Below are 25,612 nucleotides of genomic sequence, written 5' to 3' on the forward strand. Positions count from 1 at the left end.
CACACATCCCATGTTGTTCAGTGGGGTCATATTAGTCTATAACAGTTGAGATATTCTCCACTAAATGAAGTGCATACAAATCTTACCCACCTCTACTATAATGGCTTTTTATTGGATTTTAGAACCAAATTGACCATCACCCTGACAATTAAAATATGAACCTAACCTCTGACCTTTTCAGTTACCTCATAAATGAACTAACCACCCCAGAAAACCTATAGTTTGATATCAAAACCATCAAAATTGATCTATTAGACCCTGAAATATGATTTTTTTTGGTTTTCAGCGTCTCCAGCGGCGGCCATTTTGGAAATATGGCAATAAAAAATTTGCCACCGCCTAAATTTGATGTTATCATCAAGAAATGTTGACTACATGCCCTAAGGATGCCAAAAATGCAAAAACCTCAAATACTATTTTTTTAAAGGGGTTCAACTAGTTTTTGCAAGTTTTCCCCCTGACTATAGTAGCTAGTTATCTCAACTCCTAGTGCTAAACTATCCGCTAGCTAGCACGCTAACATTAGCTAGCTTAATTTATCGTTAGAGAATCTCAATGAACATCAACACCGAATACACGGTCATAATCATCGATAAAAAAGCAATAGTTGATTTTATTGTTAGCCTGACAAGTAAGAAGTAAACTTATCTTCATGATGGATCTGCTAGTAGAGATAACTGATAAGATAGTTTCTAGCAACTGCTAACGTCATTCAGGACTACACTAACGTTAACAACAAACTAACAGCTGTTTCGACCGACAGCTGACAAAACCAAAACGCCCACAGGCGTTTAAGGGGAACGCCCCTATTTTTTATTTAAAGGAGTATCGCTTCATACAGTGGTTTGCAGAAAACACAATTAAATGGGTGATAAAAGGAGATAAGAGTTTCGTGACATTTACCGTTAAAATCAAGTCCAGAATGGTTCCATAAAAATTCGTTGAAGTTCAAATAACCCTCGCGTGCATGAAATAGAACCCTTTTTAGGCAAAAGGTTCAATTTTCTTGGCTAAGAACCTGCATGGTTCTATATAGCACCCCCAAGAACCCATTTTTTTAAGAGTGTATGTCGATGACGTAATTTTGAGACATTCCCCCGGACCCCCGTGTTATTGTGATTAGGCTATACAGGTAGGTCCAAATTTAAATGTTTGGGTTCAGTTTATGAAGTGTTGCTACAGCATAATACTGTGTGTTTGTTATTTATGGGGGAATAAGGGGGGGTCGTCGGTCCAGTGGTGGGCAGGTCCAGGAGAAAATTGCCAGGGCCGAATTTTGTTCCCAGTCCGACCCTGCCTCTGCCCAGGAATACACTGACTTTTTGGGACCGTTCGTTATTTATGAACGGGATCACCGGAGGGATTTTGAGTGCTGCAAACAAAAGTTGCATGACCCTCCCCTACCTGCAATATAATTTTCAACGACCCTCCAGCAGCATTTTCAAAAATGACATAACCCTCCCCGGCCAATTGTCGACGTGTTCCGCCCACACTCTTACACGCTATGCTATGCTATGGTAACACATCAACATATGCTACCATCCTAAATTCAACCTCTGCTTTCTGATCTTACACATCACACATTTCAGTAGATTTACTCCCTAACATTGTTGTGGAAACACAATAAGCATGGAAACTAAATACACACTTCCTGCAACTGCATTAGCCTACTTGAAAAGTTACTCCTCTAGTAGCCTAAGTATTCACATGAAATAAAACAATAAGCATTGAGACCATTCAACAAAGCACACTGGGTAATAACTAATTCAATACATGAACTTGTTGCTATGGACTCGTCTCTAGGCTTCCTCAGTCATTGTAAAGCTGCCGAAGCTGAACATTATCCAAAACTCAATTTCTCAGATTTGGGAGCTTGCTACACTCCTTCCTTCTCAAATGACTTGAAAAGGCCGTTTGCACAATTTCACAAATAATCACAGGGACCGAAAAATACCTAACATGCCAACTTTTTCCGGGTTTATCATTTTAACGTTTCCCTGCTGTCTTGCCGTTTTAATATTTTCCCGTAGAATACCCCATATTACTGTAGGCCTAATACTTTAACATTAGTCCTGCATTCTGGCCTGTCTCTGTATTGTCCTGTTGTTACCCCTTGCCCTTCCAGTGAAACAGATGTATTCAAATCATCGTTTTGCTTGCTTGAATGCGAACTCAGAGTGATGTTAACCTAGGCCTATTTAAGTTAACGACGTGAGAGCAAGATTCATTAGCGCTTGCGGTGTTCGGCCGTAGGCTATGCCTACGTGCGCAGAGGCGATTCTAGAGTCTGTGGGGGCCCTAAGCAAAAATTCCTAGGGGGCCCTACCAACCAGGTTTCATCACCAATATGTTAGGCTGAAAAATAATCTGACATGAAAAACCTTGTTATTTTGAAAATATAAATGTAGCCTAAAGAATGAAAAATTAATAAATAACTAAAAAATAATACAGTAAATGAATACAGTAAATGACTTTAAAAACCTTTTTACAAAATATAAAGTTTTATTGGGGTCCTACCCAAAATTAGTCATTCATTTATATTTTCATCTCCCCTTTCAATATTGTGAATAGTAAATGTGGGCACTACAACATGAGGCACTAGGCTACAATAATGGCATTGATGGACAGTTTAACACGGAGCCTGGTTTATTCTAATTACTTCTTTGGATAAAGTCTATCTTACTTTTATTCTTAAATAGGCTACTTGGTTGGCCCATCTCCTGACAATGTTACAATGCTTACAGTAGAAGCGAGAAGCAAACTACAGGAGTTTAAGCTGGGAGAAAAGCTGGGCCTATAAAGAGAAATGGAAAGAAAATGTTGCATTCATCTTACCCGGTTTCACAATGCAAAGCCTGTGTATCTGATATGCAACAACGCTGTCGCTGTTTGAAAAGACTATCATAACGCACTACAAAACAAACGCAGCGGCACCTTCAAGGTGGCCTAACTGCTCCAAACAGAAGCACAAAAGCGCAATATGAAGTGCTGGCCGAGGGCTATGCACAGCTAGCAGGATAAAGTGCGTTCTGGTGTTCTTGCTCATATTTGTTTAAGCACCTACTCGCAGTTTAATTGGTGAATAGCCTAGGCTATATGTAAATCGATATTGTATAATAAAAGATTAAACAAATTGGACTGCCAGAATAATTTGGCTGTGCAAATAATTTCAGAGGCGGGCCAGCTTTGGCTGCCTGTTGCCGACCCATGTCGTAGCCTAAATTTGAGGTGTTTCAGTGATATTTTCATTCCATGTCGACTGAGCCGACAGGGAGTTTTTTTTAAAAAGAGTTCAGAACTGCGTTAGTGTTCATGACTACAGAAGGAAGGCAGATTAGAAAGTGTCTGTGTCAGTTTGAGGACAAGAAACGGTGCATCAAAGGGTCAAAATATTACCAGCCAAAAAGAGAATTGTTGATAACAGGACAAGTGTCGGTGTAAAATTAAAAATCTTTGGCGGCACGCAATAAAAAAAAATCAACGCGTTATACTTGGTCCTTAGCCAAATCGCATCGCAATTGATGCATTACGGCTGACAGCCCTAATACAAATATAACATTAACATCTCCTTGCTTAACTGGTTGTAACTGTCGCTAGCTAGCTCAAGTTTATTGTCATATAGATGTAGCAAACCATGTTCAATCTTTCTGCCAATTAACATTAGCCTACCATAACTTCATTGAGTCAATGCCAAACTCCGATGTTGATCCGTCATAACTTTGCACCCTCGATTGACGTTTACCACAGTAGCCTAAATATGTAGGCTATACGGATTCTTTGAACTCTTTTGTACACAGCTCCTCTGTTTAGAAGTCCATAGCATACATGCACAGATGCACTGTCTGTACAACAGGACAAGAGCACGCAAAATCACCCAATCATTCAAGATCTATGGACGAAATTCTCGCTTGTCCCATCGGCAAAAGCGCTGAGACCAGGTCTGGGGGGCCTCCTAGCAGCTCGGGGCTCCAAGCAGTTGCCTGCCTTGCCTATTGATAAGGTGCGCCTCTGTACGTGCGCACCTGCCAGGCTACTCAGCTAGACAAAGAATTCCCCCTGTATATTCACTCCAAGTTGGCCTACCATAACTTACCAACTACACTGTAGACCATAAACTGGCTATTTATATGACCAAATGTATTTGTTCAACTTTATGAAGCAGAATTACGCACTGCTACTTGGAACGTAGGCCTAACACATTTTTGTTGGCAGGAGAGAGGATGACAGCGATTAACAAATTGCACTTGTTGCTGGTTACCAATAAATACTATATATTTTTGCAAACAACAAAAACAGAAAGGATGGAGACAGCAAAGCTAGAGATGGGCAGGAACAAGGTCAATTGGTAGAAATGCTTGTCAAAACGTTAGGAGCTGGATGTGTGGATGAATGAAGCAAGTAGGCTATGCTTTGTGTTAAGCATGCACACTGTTTAAAGTTAGGCTACACGGTAAACTACAAGTAAACCAAAGTTAAATTTAGTTTTTTTTATGGCTGGATAAAGTTGACCAAATGGATATAGACTGTTAGGCGTGAATAAAGTAGCCTAGGCTATTTGTTGCTCCAACCCTTCCAACGTTAATGGGGACGAATGTTGACATTTTCCGTAGTTTGCGTGAGAAACCCGGGAAATCTCCCTTATTTTCATTGTTCAATGTTGACAGAGCTATGGAACGAAAGAGAACGTTATATGGCGACAGAAATCAACAATCAAACAAGCCACTTTGATTTTTTGCAAAAGATTAATACAAAAGATGGGTGACCCTCCCTCCTAGACAAAAAAAAGTTAGGTGACCCTCCCCTCAACAAAGAATAAAAAGACATGACCCTCACCGTGGTATGACACTCCCCTATTTTCCTCCGGTGACCCCGTTTATAAATAACGAACGGTCCCTTAGCTTATTCACCGTATTCCCTAAAGTTAGATACGTTGATAGGCCTACCCTTCTCATCTCTGTTACTTGGTCAGACACACCACCCACCACCAATAGCCTAGCTTAGCACAGGTGGTTCGAAGTGACTAGTTCCAGAGAATGTCTAATAAGATCGATGGGCTCTGCTAGTTCCCATTGCCTACACCTCTCAATAGTAGCCTAACAAAATAACTCCAACATTTTTTTATTTACATGATGGGATTTGTATACTGTAGTTACAATGTGTACAAATAACAATGTCAAATGAGACACAGCAATTTTCTAAGCATACATACATACAGTAATGCATTCTTGGAACTATTTTTATTCAGGCAAAGCACCTTGGGGTTTGAAGAAGCAACATCGGAGCTTTTCCGGTGCTGCCAGCAAATCACTCCGCCCAGTAGCAGTGCTTTGCCTAAATGAAAACATAGTTCCAAGTATACAATGGACTAGTGAATCCATGTGTTTCCCTGAGAGAAGTATTTGTTTTTGTTGAAGCCAAGCACTGAATTTCAAATAAGGTAACAGTCTTTACTCTTACTGAGAGCTAACACTTTCTAGGCTCAATACCACAATCTTCAGAAGTCCTTATTTCAGAGGTTGCAATTCCATATACCACCAAGAGATGGCGATATATGTTGCGATTATCTTGACTGTCTGGTAGTTCCCCCCAGTAACTTGACATTCCCATCTCTGGAACCCTGCAAAACTGCTGACCATAAGATCCTGTTCCAAGTCCAAACCACGCTGATTAGGGATGACCTAATCAGTTCTTTCAGATGCCCCACACACTTGTACATGCACACATGTACTCTCCCATTTCTGTAGTTGTACCCGTCCTGATAATTGTAAGAAGCATACACCTTGCCATGCCATGATTAAGCTTTAATTTAGGCTAATTCACTTATATCCTGACTGTCATTTTACATAAATAACTGGGTCAAACATGTGTTCCTGGGAGAAAAGCATGCTATTTCATGCTCTTTGTAATTGCTTTTCACCCCGCCCCTCTCCATAAGAAAAAGAATCGCTGTAAGACATTCATAACATTCATAAAATATAATTTAATATTTGAACAATTGTAATCATGAACAATACTGTTTTGCCTGGTTTATGACCACATGATAAGAGCATACTATGATAAGAGCATACTATCATGTTAAGATTTTTTAAATGTTTAACATCCGCTGGCAGCGTTAAAGGTAAATATCAGTAGCCTTGGCCTAAAAACAAAGTGCATCCATGTGCTCGCTGGACCGTAAAGTCATATTCACAATCTTAAAGGCACATTTTAGGTCCTCATAGACAAATATATCACTAAAATGCCCAGGATGGGCCCACAGTATACTGTAAGCACAGTCTTGTTTAGTGGGCAGAGAACAGGAAAACAAGATAAATGTGAGGCCATACTATATCATCCTAGCCTGGGTTTTCCCATGCTGCTATGCACGCGCGATTTAATTCACGCTGCTAGGCAGCCTGGATACCATGGAAATTTTCGCCTCAGTTAGGGGACCAATCACAGAACGGAGGGAGGGCAGTAAGACGATGACGACACACCGTAGCCGTTATGAGCCACGTACAGACGCATTTGATAGACATTCGTAGCGCCCAATAAACGGCTCTGGGCATTCGTAAACCACGTTTCAAATACGAGAAAATGAATGTCTAGTTCCCAGACCCCGTCTCATTTGAGATGAGGGTATGACGTTAGCCAGGCTAATATCATCCAGTCCAGGTCACCATTCAAAAATACAATAAAACAATTAGTTACAGAATTGAAATAAGCAGCTATATTTACAAAGTAAAAATAATGAAAACATTAAAGTGGTCACAACAGTAAAGAATGTCTTTCCCTTTGTATAACAAAGGGCTTCTGGCAACAGATCCATCAGGGAGCATCAAAAACACAGAAATACAATTATCCTATTTGCCAGTGCTCGTCAGCACCCCCTATTGGCAGTCAATCCAAATGTCAAAGCAAGTGCTTAGTGGCGAGAGTGGCTAGGGTAGCAGCATTAAACTGTGCACTATGCAATCAATATAATGGATCTTCTGCCAATGCATAGAGACTGTGCAGGTTCAAACTTTTCAAATCTCCATAGCAACTAATATACACAGTTTGTTTTACTTCCACGCTGTGTGTGGAATGCGTTAGGACGTAGTTCATATGGCCTCGTGCGTAGTTTCTCTTGGCTCGTCCTCTGCTGCTCCCCTGTTCAAGAACTGCAAGTTCATGGGCGTCGCCGGGACCAGAAGAGTCCGTGTGATTGGCTTGACGATTTGTCCAGTAGGATCTGGGCGTACTTCATAATGTTTTATCAACTACAAAGACACAATGAACCAAGTGGTGGTTAGTAGACAGACAATGAGATGGATCCCAAGTAATCATCTGTTACATTAGTGTTGTAGTACCACAGCCTGGTCTAGATATAGCCCGGCACACCTGCACAAATTCTTTCCACAATTTGAGTCTTGTAGTACGCCATTTGGATTTCATTATTGGGCATGATTTTGGAAGCCAGCCTGGAGTAACCCCTCCCACAGAATTTGAGAATGTCAAATGCCTTAATCGCCGTTTCCTGTTAATGTGCTGCCAATATTTTTATTACAGTACAGACGCAATAGCGAAATCTAATCATCTCGATTCTCCAGTAGCAGCGATGTTATTGAAAACAGAATCAACTCAAGCATGCTCACTGCTCAGGTGACGTGGATGACTGCTTCCCTATTGTTTACCTGACCATTATCACATCATCTTAACCTGGCATACACACTTGTAAATGGAGCAACTCCAGACTGTATTTCAGGGTAAATTCAGACTGGTTTCCAGGCTAGTAGTGCTATGTAATACCACACAGTATTAGTGTTTATTAAATTTTGGTGCCTATTCAGTTTACATCACATTCTATGTTCTATGTGGATACAGCTTGGTGGTATTTACAGTAATGTTGAGAGTTGTAGTATCACTTTGCAAGGTACATCATACATCTCTCTCTCTCTCACTCTCCCTCTTTCTTTCTCTCTCTGATACATAGCTAGCTAGATGGATAGATAGATAGATAGATAGATAGATAGATAGATAGATAGATAGATATAGATAGATCATAAGATGGATACTGTAGATAGATATTCATTAGTTTTCCTTTAAGGTCCTATCTGCTGGTTCACAGCATATGATTCTGAGGTAGTGTTAGTGTTTAAAATGACACGTTGCAATTTATTGCAGAGCCGGCTGAGTTATTCATTGACATCTCATTGCCAACAGGCACAGTTATCATCAGTGTATCTGCACAAATTAGTCCAGACCAAAGTTGAAGGTCTCCCTGTGTGCAATCATATGGCCTTATGGTAGCAGACTAAACCAACATGGTGATGGTGGACAGCTGTTACTCGAGGGCAGTGACACCAGGTAGCCTCCCTGGCCTTTCTGATCCAAATAAATGTGCTGGCTGATGGTTGCAGTTATTGTATTTTCCTAATGCAAACTGACCCAAATGTTGACATAAATTCATCAGACTAATGATGCAGGTCTTCAAATATAGATCTTTTTATTGCAACCCTGCTGTCAATGATCAAAAATCTTACTGGCTTATTAATAACACATTTTGACATTATGCACCATGTAAGTCAATCAGACTATCCCGGAATGTTGAAAACTGATGCTAAACAAGTATCCAGTACGTTGAAAAATTACGACAAGGGGTGATTATAACTATCATCATAAATATGTGACAAGATTGAGTAGAGATTATAGGCATCGATATGTGACAAGATTGCCTATAATCTCTACTCAATCTTGTCACATATTGATGCCTATAATCTCTACTCATCGATATGTGACAAGTTGGGAGTGATAATAGCAAAAGCCTTCATTATGCAAAAACCTTCATAATGCATCTTTAACACTGAGCAGCATTCAAAATGTTGAGTTTGCATCTTTAAACTTTGACTTCTGCTTTAAACTTAGACTTTTTCATTTGTCTTTTTTTAACCAAGGGAGGTGCTGAATTCTGACTGAGTTGACCGACTGAGCCTGAGACATTGGACGTATGGTTGCTCTCACCTGTGACAGGACCAGGTACATCTCCAGCTCCGCCACCCGCCGGCCCAGACAGGCCCGGATGCCGAACCCGAACGGCACGGAGCCGAAGGGGTGCTGGTTGAGCTGCTTGTCGGCGCCACGGAGCCAGCGCTCAGGCAGGAAGGCATGCGGGTCCGGGAAGATCTTCTCGTCGTACGACACGGCGTAGTGGCACAGGTGGAACAGGGTCTGCCAGGTCACAGCAGATGGAACAGTTACGTTACGACTAACTTGCTTAATTGATTAAGTAATGCGTGTGTGTGTCCGTGTGAAGGATATGGCCACAGCTGTGATTCAGCTGTACAGGAGACAAGAGGCCCGAAGCCTCTAACCACGACTGACCTGTTTGGGGAAGCGATGTCCGCCCACCACAATCTCATTTTCCACAGTGATGCGGGCATTCCCGGGCACCACAGGGTATAACCTGACAAAGAAATGCCCAGTTAGTCATGAAATTGAAATTAATCTTTTCCTTCAGCACAGAACGCTGCAAAATCATTTACATTTTTACATTTACATTACATTTAGCAGACACTTTTTGACCAAAGTGACTTACATATATCAGCTATATTACAAGGGATCACATTGTCCCCGGAGCAACTTGGGGTTAAGTGCCTTGCTCAAGGGCACAACGGTGGAAGCCGGGAATTGAATCGACAACTTTCAGGCTACTGCACGCTAGCCCAGCTCCTGTACCACTACACTACCACCGCCCCACACTTCACTTACACACACTCTCAACACTAGATGACAAACGCACACCCACTCACTTTTGTTTGTAATCCTCAGCTTGGATAGGTTACGTTTGGTGTTATATAATTGGTTAATAGCATCGAAGGATTCTGTCCATATTTTAAGCAATTACCAGGCTAATTCACTAAGAAGCACTTTTTTCTTGCATAAGCCTATTACTAAGTAATTACTCAGGTTAGTAATTGATTAAGTAAGTAAGTATAAGTAAATATACTCTTTTGATCCTGTGAGGGAAATTTGGTCTCTGCATTTATCCCAATCCGTGAATTAGTGAAACACACAGTGAACACACTAGTCTGAGCGAATTAGGGTTGAAGGTGGAAGTAAATACAGCAAAAGGATATTTAGTATCAATCGAACCGTAATTTCATGTACCGGTAGATTAAGAATTTCAGGTGCCTACAGTGCAGATTTGTACCAGAAAAAAGATATACAGCTTTGAATGGACCATGGTATAATGATTATTGGGCCAAAATCGTATATTATCACATATAGATATTAGCTGATATCTCCTATACTGGTAAAAGGATCTTTACCAAACTTGGTGTACTTATTTACCATAAGTTCTTGATGAAATTAGTAGGTGTTTAATGTCTTGGGGTCAAAGGTCAAGGTCACGTGAGGTCATAGTTGACATGCAATGTTTGTTTTATACCTTTCAAGCAGATTGAAGGATCCTCATTAAACCCAACACAGTTAATTAAGCCTAAATGAACTAATAAGGCATAAAAGATCATGGATCAACTGAAGTTGGTAGTAGGCATATAAGCAACGGCAGCAGCGGACTGATATTACCTAGGATTCTAGTAGGTATTATGGTGGGTTTTCAGGATGTGAAGGGATGTAATCATGGGTTTCATAAAGTACTGGGGGTACCAGGATGAGAGGATCTCCTCCTTACATGGTTAAGGGAGAGGGGGTGTTATCAAGCTGGTAAGAACTGGACAGGACAGGGATGAGGAGGCCACTGTGCCTCACAAGTTAGGGCCTGTCTAGCTAGGAAGAGAATAAGATAAGGCCTTATTTCACTAAACTGGAAGGAAACAAAAAAACTTAGGGCTACACTATTTTACATATGTTACCTATGCATTACATAGGTTTGCATATAGTTTTATGCATGATGGGAAGATGGTTTCCACCAATGTAAGCGACCCTGCTTGGTACTGATTGGTGAAGGGTGTTGAGGGAGAGGGGGTGAGAGGGTGGCACTTCTCAAGGGCTCTGAGGAGTATAAAATATAGTGTACAGTATAGCCATCTGTAGGGAAAGCCTGGAAAATCCAGACCTGGTAATCTAGAAAGATTAAGGGTCTGGCCATGAACAATGTAATGGCCCAACCCGAGGGGCAGCACCAAGCATGCATTTGAAAATCTCACTGCACGCAATTGGATAACACTAGACCAATGTTTACTCCACTCCAATGGATCGATCCCAGATGGATTAGTGGAGCTAGGCGGAACGAAATTCATCTGGCGAGAGTCAGTTTAGTCTAAAAAGTCCATTGCAGTGAAATGGAAAATAATGAATCAAGACAGTACTGAGCACAACTAAATACTGATATTCATCCCAGGGGAAAATATTGCTTCTTACAACAATCTCATCTTTCAGAAACAAAATTTAGAAAATGAACTGCTATCCTAATACTTTGTGTCCCTTAATGTGCTTTGTAAGAAATTATAAGGTGGCTTGTAACAAATTCGTATTTAATTATATTATTGATATCTACCGTCAAAATCTTCCAAAATATTTAGATATTATTTTTTGCCCACCCCAAACTTCAACTGAACAGATAACAACGGACATGCCACATTACTAACATCAAAACTGGAAGACAATGCTAGTCTTCAGGGTCACAGAAATTGCCTTGTCCATGAAGGGAAAAATAGCAAGGGCCACAGTTAACAGCCATGCTAACTTATGGAAAGTTACAACAGCAGAGAAAGCTATAATTTACAGCTGGAAGTAGCACTGCTTGTACTGTGGAAAGGACTGCACGGGCAATATTGAAAGAGATATTGGTCAGGTCATGACTATGCTAGTGGAAGTATTTCACTTATGTAACTGCTAAGCACATTTGCCTACAGTAATTGCAATCAGATACTTGATTCTTATAAGGAGGGGTATTAAACTCATTGTGCTGTAGATAGGGACTCCCCATGTCAAAAACAACCAAGTAGATGTTGTGCAACATAAAAAAAGTTCACTATATTTACAGTAATTGAATTGAACATGGCATGTTGATTAGCATGTCTCCACCGTCTATAACCTTGTATGTCAGGGGATGAAACTGACCTTAACCTTTGACCCCACTTAGTCCCTAAGTTCATCTAACTTGTATAGACCAGCGGTTCCCAAACTTTTCCCCCCACGTACCACCGGCTAGATTCCGACTCGGCTCGCGTACCCCCATCATCCGACACATAAACACATAAAAACGTAACGCATTCTATACCCCCCCCCCCCCCCCCCACCCATAATATTTGTCCGTTTCCCGGTTTTAGGTGCGTGCATTTGGTCAGTTAAAAAGTTATGAAAAGTAGCCTGCATAGTAGCCTAACTACATCCACATACAATATCTTATAATAGGCCTACAACAACGCCTGACAAGGATGTATTCGTTTGGACAACATTAGGCTATACAGCCTAGAAAGGCTAAACTTAGGCTACCTTTAGTTTGTTAAATGTAAAGCCTAGCTTAATGTTACCTTTCTTGCCCATCTGAAATAACTCCTAGCTTTGCTCCTTCCCTCCTTTCTGTTTTTGTTGTTTTCAAAAACCTGTTATATCCGCAAAACTTTCCCCCCATGGACCACGGACCATCCAACGCATTCAAAAGTAACGCATTCTATTAGCTATTCCAGGCGTTATGTTTAATAAGCTGCCCTTTTTTTGATGAACACATACAGAGTTTATAAATGATATCCTTTAATTTCATGTTTCTATATCATTATGACCTGATTCGAAATTATGTATTTATTCATAAATTAATTACAAAAGATTTAAAATTTTCATTTTACACCTGTCCGCCATAGTCCTTTTCATCTCGCGTACCCCCTAGAAGCAGCTCGCGTACCACCGGGGGTGTACCACAGTTTGGGAATCCCTGGTATAGACAATAAATGTACTAGAGTTAATGAAGATCCATCAGTCTGCTTTGGAGATATGAACCAAATACTGCATGTGAGTTATTTGTGTGACCCCGGGCCCTTGTAACCTTGACCTTTGACCTCAAGACCTAAATTGTCTTGCCAGCTCTTTGACAACTTGTAGTGGGTAAGTAGACCAAGTTTGATGAATATCTTTCAATAGGCTTAAGAGATATCAGCTAATATTAAGATGTACTAACATACGTTTTTGGCCCAAAAATCATTGTGCCATGCTCCATTCAAAGCCCTATATATTTTTTTCGGTACAAATCTGCACTGTAGGCACCACAAATTCTTAATCTACAAAAAATTATGATTCAAATGATACCAAATATGCTTTTGCTGTATTTACTTCCACCTTTGACCCTTTTCTAGGCTAATTCACTCAGACTACACAGTGAGGTGAAGTACACACTAATTCCGGCGCAGTGAGCTGCCTTCAACAACAGCAGCGGCGCTCGGGGAGCAGTGAGGGGCTGGGTGCCTTGCTCAAGGGCACTTCAGCCGTGCCTACTGGTCAGGGTTCGAACCGGCAACCCTCCGGTTACAAGTCCGAAGCGCTAACCAGTAGGCCACGGCTGCCCCTTACTTATTAGTTTATTGTTCACTGATCAGTTGTGATCACTAATGTGATGTCACCCACCGAAGCGTCTCTCGGATGATGGCCTTCAGTAGTGGCATCCTGGCGATGTCATCGCTGGTGGGCACCTTGTCTCCCGGGCAGACGCTCTCCACTTCCTGGTACAGCCGCTCCTGGATCTCCGGCTCACTCGCCATGTGGTACAGCGCCCAGGAGATGGTGTTGGACGTCTGCAGAGGGTCAAAGGTCAGGGTTTAAAGGTCAATACAAGAGACTAGATGAGTGAGAGGATGAGTCATTGGAGCAATTAATTATAGGATATTAGGAAAAAATCTTTTGGATAAATATTACATATTTAAATTCTGTGCTTTCCATTTACATTTAAGAAGACATTTAAGTGTGTGTATGTGTGTGTTATCTAACTGGTTTGGGCATGTGTTTGAGTGTACACACATATGATCCTTTGGTGTGCATGTGTTGGTGTGTGTGTGTTATCTTGTTTGGGTATTTGTGCAGACACACATTCTTTTGATGTGCATTCTGCATGTGCATGTGTTGTGTATATATGCTCAGGTATTCGGACATGCACACACACGCAGGCTGTTATCAATCATCCCCACACACATACCTCCCCTCCTCCCCTCCCTCTGCTGACACTCCCTACTCCTCCCCTCCCTCTGACACTCCCTACTCCTCCCTCTCCTCTCCTCTCTCACTGTCTCCACTTTCCACTCCTCTCCCCTCTTCCCCAGCAAAGCCGCATCGCTAGTGTGTCTCCTGGCGACCTAGTAACATTAACGAGAAACATTCTGCCTCGGCCTTGTCCCCCATGTGTCTCTCACCATCAAACTACAATAAGAGCCACCTCTCCTCTTCTTCCCTTTTCCACTTCTCCTTCCCACCCTAACTACAAACTACAATAAGAGCCACCTCTCCTCTTCTTCCCTTTTCCACTTCTCCTTCCCACCCTAACTACAAACTACAATAAGAGCCACCTCTCCTCTTCTTCCCTTTTCCACTTCTCCTTCCCACCCTAACTACAAACTACAATAAGAGCCACCTCTCCTCTTCTTCCCTTTTCCACTTCTCCTTCCCACCCTAACTACAAACTACAATAAGAGCCACCTCTCCTCTTCTTCCCTTTTCCACTTCTCCTTCCCACCCTAGACTGTCACCCTTTCCCCCTCTTCATGTCACCCCCCAGTGGAACTGACTCATTCACTCACTTACTCACTCTACACCTCAAGCTGGTGTGTGGTGAGCGTTCTGGTCCCTATATATACAGTCAAATGTGCTGGTGCGTAATGGCCGCCATGGGTCCTGCACATTGGTGGTGGATAGTGAGGTTCTCCGCACACTGTAAAGCACATGGGGAGCCTAGATAAAGTGCTATAGAAATGCAAATAGTTGTTGTTGTTGTTGTTGTTGTTGTCGTTGTTGTTGTCGTCTCCTTGTCCCCCTTGTTTGTCTCACCGTGTCCACTCCGGCGAGCAGCAGTTCGGTGATGCTCCCCAGCACCTCGTGGACGGACATCTGCTCGCTGACCAGCAGGTGTGTCAGGTACTCCCCGGCCACGGGCTCCCCCTTCTTCACACGCTCCTGGATCTCCTCCATCTTCTTCTGGACCAGGTCTTCCGCTGGAGGATAGGGACAGGACAGAGAGAGGGAGGGATAGAGAGAAAGAGAGAAAAAGAAGGAGAGAGAGAGAGGAAGAAAGTGATAAATGGAAGCAAAACAGGATAGGAGAGTGAGAAAAGGGGGGGGTGGAGAGAGAAAGAGTGAGATGGGGAGAAAGGAGAGAGAGAGAGAGAAAGAAAGAAAAAGAGTGAGAAGTGAGAAGTGAGAATACAAACTTGTATTTCTGAGTTTACTGTGATGAAGCTTTGAAATATCTTAGCTGGTTCCCTGTGCATGCCTCAACACCCTCTAGCAGCCCTAATGAATAGGTGAGTAGGTGACAGCACTGAACATACTAGACCTCAGGCTAAAGGGACATGAGTAATTTGGCAGTCCTTACTATAGTGATTCACCTAGTGACAGTTGAATTGGCAATAGTGATTTACCTATCACATTACGAAAGCGGTTAGTTCATCAATGACTTAAAGCTGCATCTAGCAAGTCTGACAGATTGAGGGGACAAAATGTTGAATGTTTACAACTCTCATGCCCCTCCCCCACTACCAGCGAGCACCCTCTCATCGAGTTTGTGCTCGTCAGTGCGCACCAGACTGCACCAGACTGTTATTGACAGTCAGATCTCACACAGCCCTGCTCTGATTGGACCAGAAGAACCGGGAGCTGTGGATTTTTGCCAAACAAATAACAGGCTTTATTTGGCAACAGGGGTTTTTTCTAAAACCGGCTGATTTTCTGTCGGTTTCAGTGAACATGATCAAAGAAATCTTGCCAACTGCAGCTTTAATTGATTGATATCATACATTAGTGGCTGATCTGTTATCTGTGATGGGGATCTGTCTCACCAACAGTGAATAGGTGGTCCCAGACGGCCACAAAGTGCTTCCAGAAGGGCAGGTAAGGCCAGAGAGATCTGGGGAAGAGCACGATGATGGGGGAGAGGCGGAACATCTCCCCCACGGAGAAGATGAACCTCTCAGTCTCCTCAGGAACCTTTTCATTCAGGCAGCCCAGACGCGTCTCAAACAGCACAGAGGAAATGCCTACGGCAGGAGAGACAGACCACAATTCACTAAGCATTTGGTTGAAATCCAAAACCACATGTCACAGTGTCACAGATGATATGGGGAGTTGTCAAATAGAAAGAACAGTGTGTGCCCGTCTATACACACACACACACACACACACAGTCCCTTAAATATTTGCATTTTGATATATAGGGATTTTAACAGTTCCTTTGAACAACACCTAACCAACAAAAAACCTAGCTTGGTTGATAAAACATTATATAGAAATAAAATGAAGCAATCACCCTATCTACATGTCAGCCATGTACATTACATGTTTTATTTGTGAGTTTTACCAGCTCACCAAATACATCTGTGAGTGTTTTCTCTGCAGCCCTGCCATTTGCTTTGTAAAAAATAAATGCAAAACATGCAGGAGTCTCAGAGCTTACTCTGTCTATCTATGTGTGCACATCATGAGTGAGTCACTTCCAGGAGACTGCAGTGTCATATCACTGTGTGCGGCCTTTAACCTGCCTCCCATAGGGTTCCCCAGGCACTAGGATTCAACCTTGAAAGGTGAACTTGGAAGTGTGATCAACTCTTCAAGGACCTGTCTGTATCAGCCTTCAAGGGCACAACAAAATGATGTATGTGCAGAGCTGACTAAAACACTGCTGCACTCAGCCAAGTTCACAAGAAACACAATTATGTCGTAACCTCTGACAAAACCTGTGGCCTTGAGATTATTGACAGAGGAACTATTTGGCATGTAGACATAAGATGAGATAAGACATATCCTAGAATGTAGTTGTACATTGATATGAATGAAGTTAGAGTTAGTGGAGACAGCGGTACACTGTGCACTGACACGATGGCTAGACCGAAGGGTTAAGGTACACTGAAGTCATGATGTAGAACACAATTACGCCAAGGACTAAACTCTAAGGCATATGAATAAGTAAGGCCTGGATAGGTTTCAGTCCATTTGTTTGAAACTAGTGTAGTCTGCAGCGCAGGCATGAAAAACTAGGCCTTTGTGGGGCAGACTAAGACTTTTTACAGTCACAAACCTCCACTGAAGTGCATAGAATGTCATCAACACACTGGTTGATAGTGGTTCACCGGTTACTGGTCAGCTCAATTATAAAGCCTGCCTGCCTAGTATTGAAACACCCATTGCCTTACCTTCAAAAGCAAACTTATACAGCTCCCCTGCCAAATCATTGACCATGACTCCGTCCCCTGTAGTCTTCCGGAGCCAGTCCACCTTCTGGACGAAGTCCCTGACCACCTCGTTGATGGCATTGGTGTACGATGACACATGCTTGGGTTTCAGCATCCTGGGGTTCAGAATGCTTCTGATTCTCTGCCATTTCGCCCCCATTCTAGAACACAGGAGCACAATGGAGTTATTGTCCGGTGCTCTGTTGTCTAAGACAGGGTTTCCCAAACTTTTCCACGACAAGGCCCCCCAAATACCACTAGGTTCTGGCCAAGGACCCCTTTGATGTGTTACTTAACCCATCGACAATACTACGGCATATGTAAAAATACATTAAGATAATCCTAATAATTATTTTAGCCACAAGCACTTCGCGATGGAGCATACAGTGTGTAAAAATTGCATTTGGGGCTTTCTGCTATATGAGATCTATCACTCTACTATTATTCCCAGTTATTATCATGGAAAATATAATGTTCAGATATGCAACAAATTATTATAATGGCATTGTATTTTTCAAATGTATTTATGTGTTGCTTTTATTTTTCCTTCCAACTTGCTGAGGCCCCCCTGGCACCCCCTCGCGGCACCCCAGGGGGCCCCGGCCCCCACTTTGAAAACCACTGGTCTAAGAGACAAGGGTTACTCAAGGGTAAGCGGGCTTCTCATGTTAGAGGATAGGATAGGCATGGATACAAAGCCTTGCAAGCTGTGGCTGTAAAACAAACATACTAACTCGGCTGGAACTTTCAGTTCAACCAGTTCAATAAACATGTGGGTCAGTTTCAAATTACACTTACACAATAAAACACATTCAGTACCGGACATCAAGACTAGGTACAAAGACCTGATAATGACATTTTTATGACTCACCATGTAAAATAACTGCTACACACCTATTCTCTGCACATACCAACACCAGAGTGCAACGACAGGTTACGAAACATACTCCCACAGTGAGCTGTGGTTTTGGTGTCACAGGAAGTGACAAAAAAGTATGTCACGGAGAAATGTGAGTATTTTATGAATAATCAATAAGTCCGTCAACCACATCAAAAGCCAAATTTGAGTGTATTGTTATGACCTACATAGATCCTCTCTGTATTTATCAATGAATCCCATTGATTTGGCCCTTTCCTTTACTAATGGAATCAGATGTGCTTCTACAGAACACAGAGAGAAATGGAACAAGGGCTTTGGAATGGCAGTGTTCCAGAGTGTCCGAGTGGAGTTTTGTGACTTGTGAGGTGTTGTGTGTCTGGCTTGCCTGGTGGTCACTCACTCTGTGAGGGGGCCATAGGCATGGTTCCGTAACTCCCTGTAGCCTCGCCAGTGGGGCATATCCGTGCGGATGGGGTGCCGTCCCTCCTGCCTAAGCACCTGCTCAATCAGATCTGCACTGGCCACATTCACAATCACCAGCGGCCCGTACTTAGACCTCCACAGCGGACCGTAGATCTTGCTGTGTTCAATCTGATGGTGATAGAGCATGAGCGCATGACACAGTTATTTGACAGTAGAGATACTGGTAATGGGGACAGTAGCCTAACAGCTTTCATAATAAACCTAAACTATATCATTTTAAGACCAGTGCATTTGTATACAACACAAATGCATTAGGCAGAAGGTGCACAAGTTCAGACATGCAACATTGTATGCATGGCATACAATGAGGTTTATTTCACTATTCGCTAAGGACCAGGAACTACTACTGTAATCTGATTCTAGCAGCCCCCATTCCACAATGGACATCTGATCTAAGACAGTCTTGCAGTGTTGGAAGAGTAGCAGTTCATACAGCAGGTTCATCACATGCAAAAAGTCATTTTTTTCACTGTTGGAAGAGTAGCAGTTCATACAGCAGGTTCATCACATGCAAAAAGTCATTTTTTTCAGAGTAGGCTAGCCTACAAATTCTTAGAGCATAGTCTATTATCTTAAATCTATAGGTTATTAAAAACGACCAGGAAGCTGGACATTGTCTGCGCTGTTCCTGTTCTGTACTGATTTGTTGATAAGAAAAAGTATTTATAACTCACTCTCCAATTATAGCTATAATTTAGGCTACTTCCCTTCTTGCAGTGCCGCACGGACACAAAAGTGCTTTATTTCTTACCGTGGTAAAGTTGGTTTTATATTGGACGTTGGATATTCGACACATTCGAAAAATCTATTTAGCACTGACTACGAGGGTCGAATTTGTGTCAAACCAACTTTAATGTGTTTAAACAAGGCCTGCCTATATTACACAAAGCTTATTTTGTCCAAAAACACATGTTTTGATTTTATGAATTTTTTAGGCTGATAAAAGATTTCAATCTATTATGCGGCTTCACCTTTTGACTTACCCATACTAAAACACATCTCCTGAACTCGGCTTACTGCCCTTTCTAGTACACAAAGCTTCTTTTTCCCTAAAACCTTCTCTTTGATTTTATACAACTTTTAATGTTAAATGTTTCAAATCTATTATGCGGCTTGCCCTTTTGACCTACCCATGTCAAAACACATCTGGTGAACTCGGATTACTGCTCTATATAGTACACAAAGCTTCTTTTTCCCAAAAATCCATTCTTTGATTTTATAAATATGTTTTAATGTAAAAAAATGCTTTAAATGCTTTAAATCTATTATGCGGCTTGACCTTTTGACCTAACCATGTCAAAACACATCTGTTGCACTCAGCTAACTGCCCTTCATAGTGCACAATGCTTCTTTTTTCCAGAAACTCACTCTTTAATTTTATATACATTTTTTACTATTCAAAAATGCTATAAATCTATTATGCGGCTTGACCTTTTGACCTACCCATGTCAAAACACATCTGCTGCACTCGACTAACTGGCCTACATAGTACACAAAGCTTCTTTTTTTCAAAAATGCACTCTTTGAGGCCATCCTTAAAAATATTTTTGTTTGCAGTAACAGCCAAAAAAAAATAAAAATGGGTCGGTAGGTAGGTCAATATTTTTTTTTCCAAGATTCAAAGTAAAAAAAAAAGTACAATTTTGGTCATGGTGATTATGTAAGAATGAATTTACACAAATGTGCATATCGTGACGTAACTGACTGGGTCTTCAACCCGTGCCTTCAGGCGCACCATTGCAAACCTCATTCTGATGCAGGTTATATAGACCAGCCTTTCTCAAACTTCTTTGACCTGAGGCCCGGTCATGGCAGACTTTGGGGTCATAGGGCTCATCTACATGTACCCAGAAAGAAGGCTACAATAGCTCTTGGCCACGTTATATTGAAATTTGACTATACAATACTCAATGCTATACAGTGTATTATACAGTCTCTGCTCTGTTTCTAAGGAAGTTCCAAAAAACAACGTCGTTCTATTAAGTTTCGTTAAATAAATAGCCTTCCAACAGGTTGAAGCGGAGCTTTGATACCAACGTTATCGATTAGTTTCAGTTTCTCTCGCGCAGACGCGCATTGAATGAATGCTCATACCACCACTTAATTGTAGGGCTCCATGTTTAATGACATCGATAGCAAAAACGTTTGTTTTCTTTTTTCGTCGATCCGCGGTTTCTTGATCAACTGCGCAGCAAATTATCAGATGAAGCACCGGGCCTACTTTCACTCCACGACTCCGCGGACCAGCAGTCTCCATGTTGCGGACCCATATTTTGAGAAATGCTGAATAGACCACAACCAATTTCAATACTCCGACACGGTCACCGTTAGACTAGGGGGAGAAGGGATGAGAAAAGATCTGGCCACAGTTCTTCCAGAACTTCGTGCCAAGTAAAAGCGTTATCAGTTTGTGTGAATGAAACGAAGCGTAGGCCATAATGTGACATGCGTAAAACCAATGGTGTAGAGATGACGCCACAGGGTTTTATTTAAGTGAGCTACGTTTGCATGTAGGCAATTTATATTCACAATACTTGGGCCTACTAAAAGAAATATTATTTTATTGCATTTGTATTGGTTGTTTAGAGTAAAAAAAAACAATCGGTCGGTATTAACGCAAGTTTACAACCGGCAAGTTGGTCGGACTAAAAGGGGGAAAAAAAAAATATTTGGGTCGGTTCTAAATTGACAGGGTCGGTCGGGTTACTGCAAACAAAAATATTTTTAAGGATGGCCTGATTTTATATTATTTTTTTACTATTCAAAAATGCTATAAATCTATTATGTGCCTTCACCTTTTGACCTACCCATGTCAAAACACATCTGCTGCACTCGGCTAACTGCCCTACATAGTACACAAAGCTTCTTTTTTTCAAAAACGCACTCTTTGATTTTATATAAATTTTTTACTATTCAAAAATGCTATAAATCTATTATGTGCCTTCCCCCTTCGACTTACCCATGTCAAAACACATCTGCTGCACTCGGCTAACTGCCCTACATAGTACACAAAGCTTCTTTTTCCCAAAAATCCATTCTTTGATTTTATAAATATTTTTTAATGTAAAAAAAATGCTTTAAATGCTTTAAATCTATTATGCGGCTTGACCTTTTGACCTAACCATGTCAAAACACATCTGTTGCACTCAGCTAACTGCCCTTCATAGTGCACAACGCTTCTTTTTTATAGCATTTTTGAATAGTAAAAAATTAATATAAAATCAAAGAGTGAGTTTTTGGAAAAATAAGCTTTGTGTACTATAAAGGGCAGTTAGCTGAGTGCAACAGATGTGTTTTAACATGGGTAGGTCGAAAGGGGAAGTCGCATAATAGATTTATAGCATTTTTGAATAGTAAAAAAATAATATAAAATCAAAGAAAGAGTTTTTGAAAAAAATAAGCTTTGTGTACTATGTAGGGCAGTTACCTGCGTGCAGCAGATGTGTTTTGACATGGGTAGGTCAAAAGGTCGATTCGCATAATAGATTTATAGCATTTTTATAAAGTCAAAAATTAATATAAAATCAAAGAGTGAGTTTTTGGAAAAAATAAGCTTTGTGTACTATGAAGGCCAGTTAGCTGAGTGCAACAGATGTGTTTTGACATGGGTAGGTCAAAAGGTCAAGCCGCATAATAGATTTATAGCATTTTTGAATAGTAAAAAATTTATATAAAATCAAAAAGTGAGTTTCTGGAAAAAAGAAGTGTTGTGCACTATGAAGGGCAGTTAGCTGAGTGCAACAGATGTCTTTTGACATGGTTAGGTCAAAAGGTCAAGCCGCATAATAGATTTAAAGCATTTAAAGCATTTTTTTTTACATTAAAAAATATTTATAAAATCAAAGAATGGATTTTTGGGAAAAAGAAGCTTTGTGTACTATATAGAGCAGTAATCCGAGTTCACCAGATGTGTTTTGACATGGGTAGGTCAAAAGGGCAAGCCGCATAATAGATTTGAAACATTCAACATTAAAAATTGTATAAAATCAAAGAGTAGGTTTTAGGGAAAAATAAGCTTTGTGTACTAGAAAGGGCACTAAGCCGAGTTCAGGAGATGTGTTTTAGTATGGGTAAGTCAAAAGGTGAAGCCGCATAATAGATTGAAATCTTTTATCAGCCTAAAAAATTCATAAAATCAAAACATGGGTTTTTGGACAAAAGAAGCTTTGTGTAATATAGGCAGGCCTTGTTTAAACACATTAAAGTTGGTTTGACACAAATTCGACCCTCGTAGTCAGTGCTAAATAGATTTTTCGAATGTGTCGAATATCCAACGTCCAATATAAAACCAACTTTACCACGGTTTATTACTTACCGTCCAGGGACTGCGCCCATAGTTTAGCCTACCATGACAACAGTAGAATTTATCCTGCGTTAGCCTACTGTTTTGTTCATAAATTAGGCTATGTATATTAATGTATAAGCTAAAGGTGATTATATCGTAGGCTTCCACTAGGCTAAGGGTAAATTATAATGATATGCCTAAAACACATGCAACACACCAGTGATAGGACATTTAATAAGCGACATAAAATACGAAAAGGGACAACAAGTTCGTAAGTGACGAATAACAAATGTAGGCTAGGTTAATGCTCAAATCGTTAATCGCCATTTGCCATTGTAAACATACTTGCATTTGGTGCGTTGTCTGAAAGTAACCTTTCCCAAAGAGCCAGTATAAAGAAGTAATGAAACTGGGACCGTCTAAATCCTCCATCGTTTTCAGTTTATTTCCATCCTCGATTGTTTTTACTTTACTCCCATTTATGACACCGGCCGACGAAGACGCACCCTGTCGCCTGTCACCGGCGTTCAGGGCTGGCAGGATGCATTTCGTCCCAACAACGCTGTCCAGTTTGCAGACGAGAAGTCCTGTCCTTACCAACGACCTGCTAAACATCTTTTCTATTCACAGTACTGCACCGATCTAAGCAGGCTACAGTAGGCTACCCGACTTGGAGAACACGCACTCTGTACAATGGCTCCTTGTTTACGCGAGAAGAGGTAGTCTCCTATCTGACTGCTAACCCTTTCGGTCTATTGAACTCGAATAACCTGCGGCGTTGTTATAGAACTTAACCCCTCAATTACACTGCAGGCTTCATAAACTCAACAATCCGTTTTATTTGGCCAAGACTTGGATTTACTGCAGATTTCTAACAGAATCACTCCACTAATTTGTGTGTGTAAATTGCAGCCTTTAATCCAGCGTGCATGTTTTGAAACCAATTAAATGATTAAATGAAGAGTATGCTGTAACCTGAGACTAGGCTACACGATGGCAGTGTGTGCAAGTCTTGGTTTCAAATAGCTATTTCTTAGCATTAGTAATAATAATAAGCATAATATATTGTTATGCTTGTTGGCTGGTCCTGACAGGGAAGGTATGGCTATTTTTGTCCCATTGCCCTGCATTAATTATGATTGGGGGCAGATGCATAGCTGCCCATACACCATGGTGACCACTGCAGTGGTCTCAACTCCTTGCAACCATACCTGTCAACACTCCCGTTTTTCCCGGGTTCTCCCGTATTTCAAGGTCATCTCCCAGCACCCTCCCGTTTTGTTATTTCTCCCGGAAAAATCCCAATTTGCATGGCCATCAAACTTCATTTTAAATTGATCCATTCAGGTTGCCAGATTGTGTATGAAATACACCCTATACATACACGATCACTTAGTTTCAATTTCAACCGTTTTGTCATAGGCTAAAACCTGGCAAACCAAAAACCAAATAAAGGAAGCGGGTGCCTGCGCAGCCTGAGTCTCGTCGTAAGCAAGCTGGCTAGTTGAATGGCCTACTCCAGAACTAGCTGTTGGAATTTAATTGATTAACACATCACATAAACTGTTATTGAGTGTTGTTGATACAGTGAACTTGTTCCCTCGTAACCAAATCTGACAGCAAGCAGCTTTGGAGTTTTGGATAGGCTGCAGGCAGGCAGCTGGTGGATACTGCCATGCGTAAGGTAATGGTAAGGTAAAAGCAACGACCGAAATGCAGTGTTGAAACACGTGTATGAAACGTATTAAATATGCAAACACAGATCCGGTGTTATACGGTAACTGGCTTTCATGTTAACTGGCTGGACTGTTCACTTTGCCTCTGGAGTTAACGTAACCGCCCCCTTCTTTTGCAGATGTGTTCAGCTGGTGATTTAGCCTCCGATACCTGGCAGCAGATTCGTCTGTTTAACTGAAGTTCAAATAGACATTGTGATGCTCCACTTTGTTGTTTAATAAAGCTTTACAACACGATGTGTCGGCGTTGGAAGTGTCAGGTTGTCTGTATGCGCTGGACCATGAATATGCCACCAAATAAATAAAACTAAATAAACTCCACGGGTCTCGAACCACTACTAAATTAAACTGCTTGCATGATAACCTGACACCAACCTGCTTGCGCCACTAACCAGTTGTGATTTCTTAGTGAAATTAGTGATATGTACTAGGCCCACTAGTAAATGAGGTCAACTAGTATGTTATTGTGTTTAGCAGGTTAACACAGCGGATTATGGTGACTGCTGCTACTGTGTTATCTTGCAATGTTGCCCAAAGTAGCCTATCATGGTTCAGTTTACAAACGTTTCACTGATTGCTGCCAGGCTGTGGCCGCCTCTACGTGAAGTGTTTTATTATGAACGCCAGCAAATAAATAACAAAGATTCGAACTCGAATGACAAAACTAGAACTATAATCTGCATATTAACCTGATGCATATCACAACGAACGTGAAACACGCACACGCATTGAAACACACAATGTGCAGGAGAAGTCTAATGTGTCTTTTTTTTACACAAAATTTTACATATCACAAAAGAGATGTAATATCAAATATCACAAGATACACTTAGGCCTAGGCTATTTACGTTCGTGTTTTGACATGTTAACATAGGTTTGA

At 41.3% G+C, this 25,612-nt stretch overlaps 2 protein-coding genes across 2 annotated transcripts in view; both read right to left on the bottom strand.

The window, feature by feature from the left end:
- Positions 1-2,958, bottom strand: part of LOC143100741 (uncharacterized) — an 84,156-nt gene extending 81,198 nt beyond the window's left edge. Inside the window, exon 1 of the mRNA XM_076264166.1 lies at positions 2,836-2,958. The gene's annotated coding sequence lies outside the window, so the exon portion shown is untranslated. The remainder of the gene's footprint in view (positions 1-2,835) is intronic.
- Positions 2,959-5,960: 3,002 nt separating this feature from the next.
- Positions 5,961-23,728, bottom strand: cyp27a3 (cytochrome P450 family 27 subfamily A member 3). The gene is made up of 9 exons (XM_076264167.1): positions 23,342-23,728; positions 18,629-18,819; positions 17,310-17,509; positions 15,960-16,157; positions 14,953-15,116; positions 13,543-13,709; positions 9,343-9,424; positions 8,983-9,189; positions 5,961-7,241 (listed from the first exon to the last, which is right to left on the bottom strand). Exons 1-9 carry the CDS (start codon positions 23,609-23,611, stop codon positions 7,083-7,085), a joined length of 1,638 nt encoding a protein of 545 aa, XP_076120282.1. The 5' UTR covers positions 23,612-23,728; the 3' UTR covers positions 5,961-7,082.
- Between the last annotated feature and the right edge of the window lie 1,884 nt (positions 23,729-25,612).

Source organism: Alosa pseudoharengus, unplaced genomic scaffold, assembly GCF_046254945.1.
Source record: "Alosa pseudoharengus isolate Yale_2024_CS ecotype anadromous, Long Island Sound unplaced genomic scaffold, YU_APseudo_1.1 YU_APseudo_1.1_scf_3, whole genome shotgun sequence".
Lineage (NCBI taxonomy): Eukaryota > Metazoa > Chordata > Actinopteri > Clupeiformes > Clupeidae > Alosa > Alosa pseudoharengus.

Bases quoted from the DNA above. Each gene is read 5' to 3' on its own strand.
- cyp27a3 (XM_076264167.1), bottom strand. From the start codon at position 23,611: ATGTTTAGCAGGTCGTTGGTAAGGACAGGACTTCTCGTCTGCAAACTG. The intron at 18,820-23,341 runs GTATGTTTACAA...TATCACCATCAG, and splicing joins AGACAACGCACCAAATGCAA to ATTGAACACAGCAAGATCTA. The intron at 16,158-17,309 runs GTAAGGCAATGG...CTCCTGCCGTAG, and splicing joins GTATAAGTTTGCTTTTGAAG to GCATTTCCTCTGTGCTGTTT.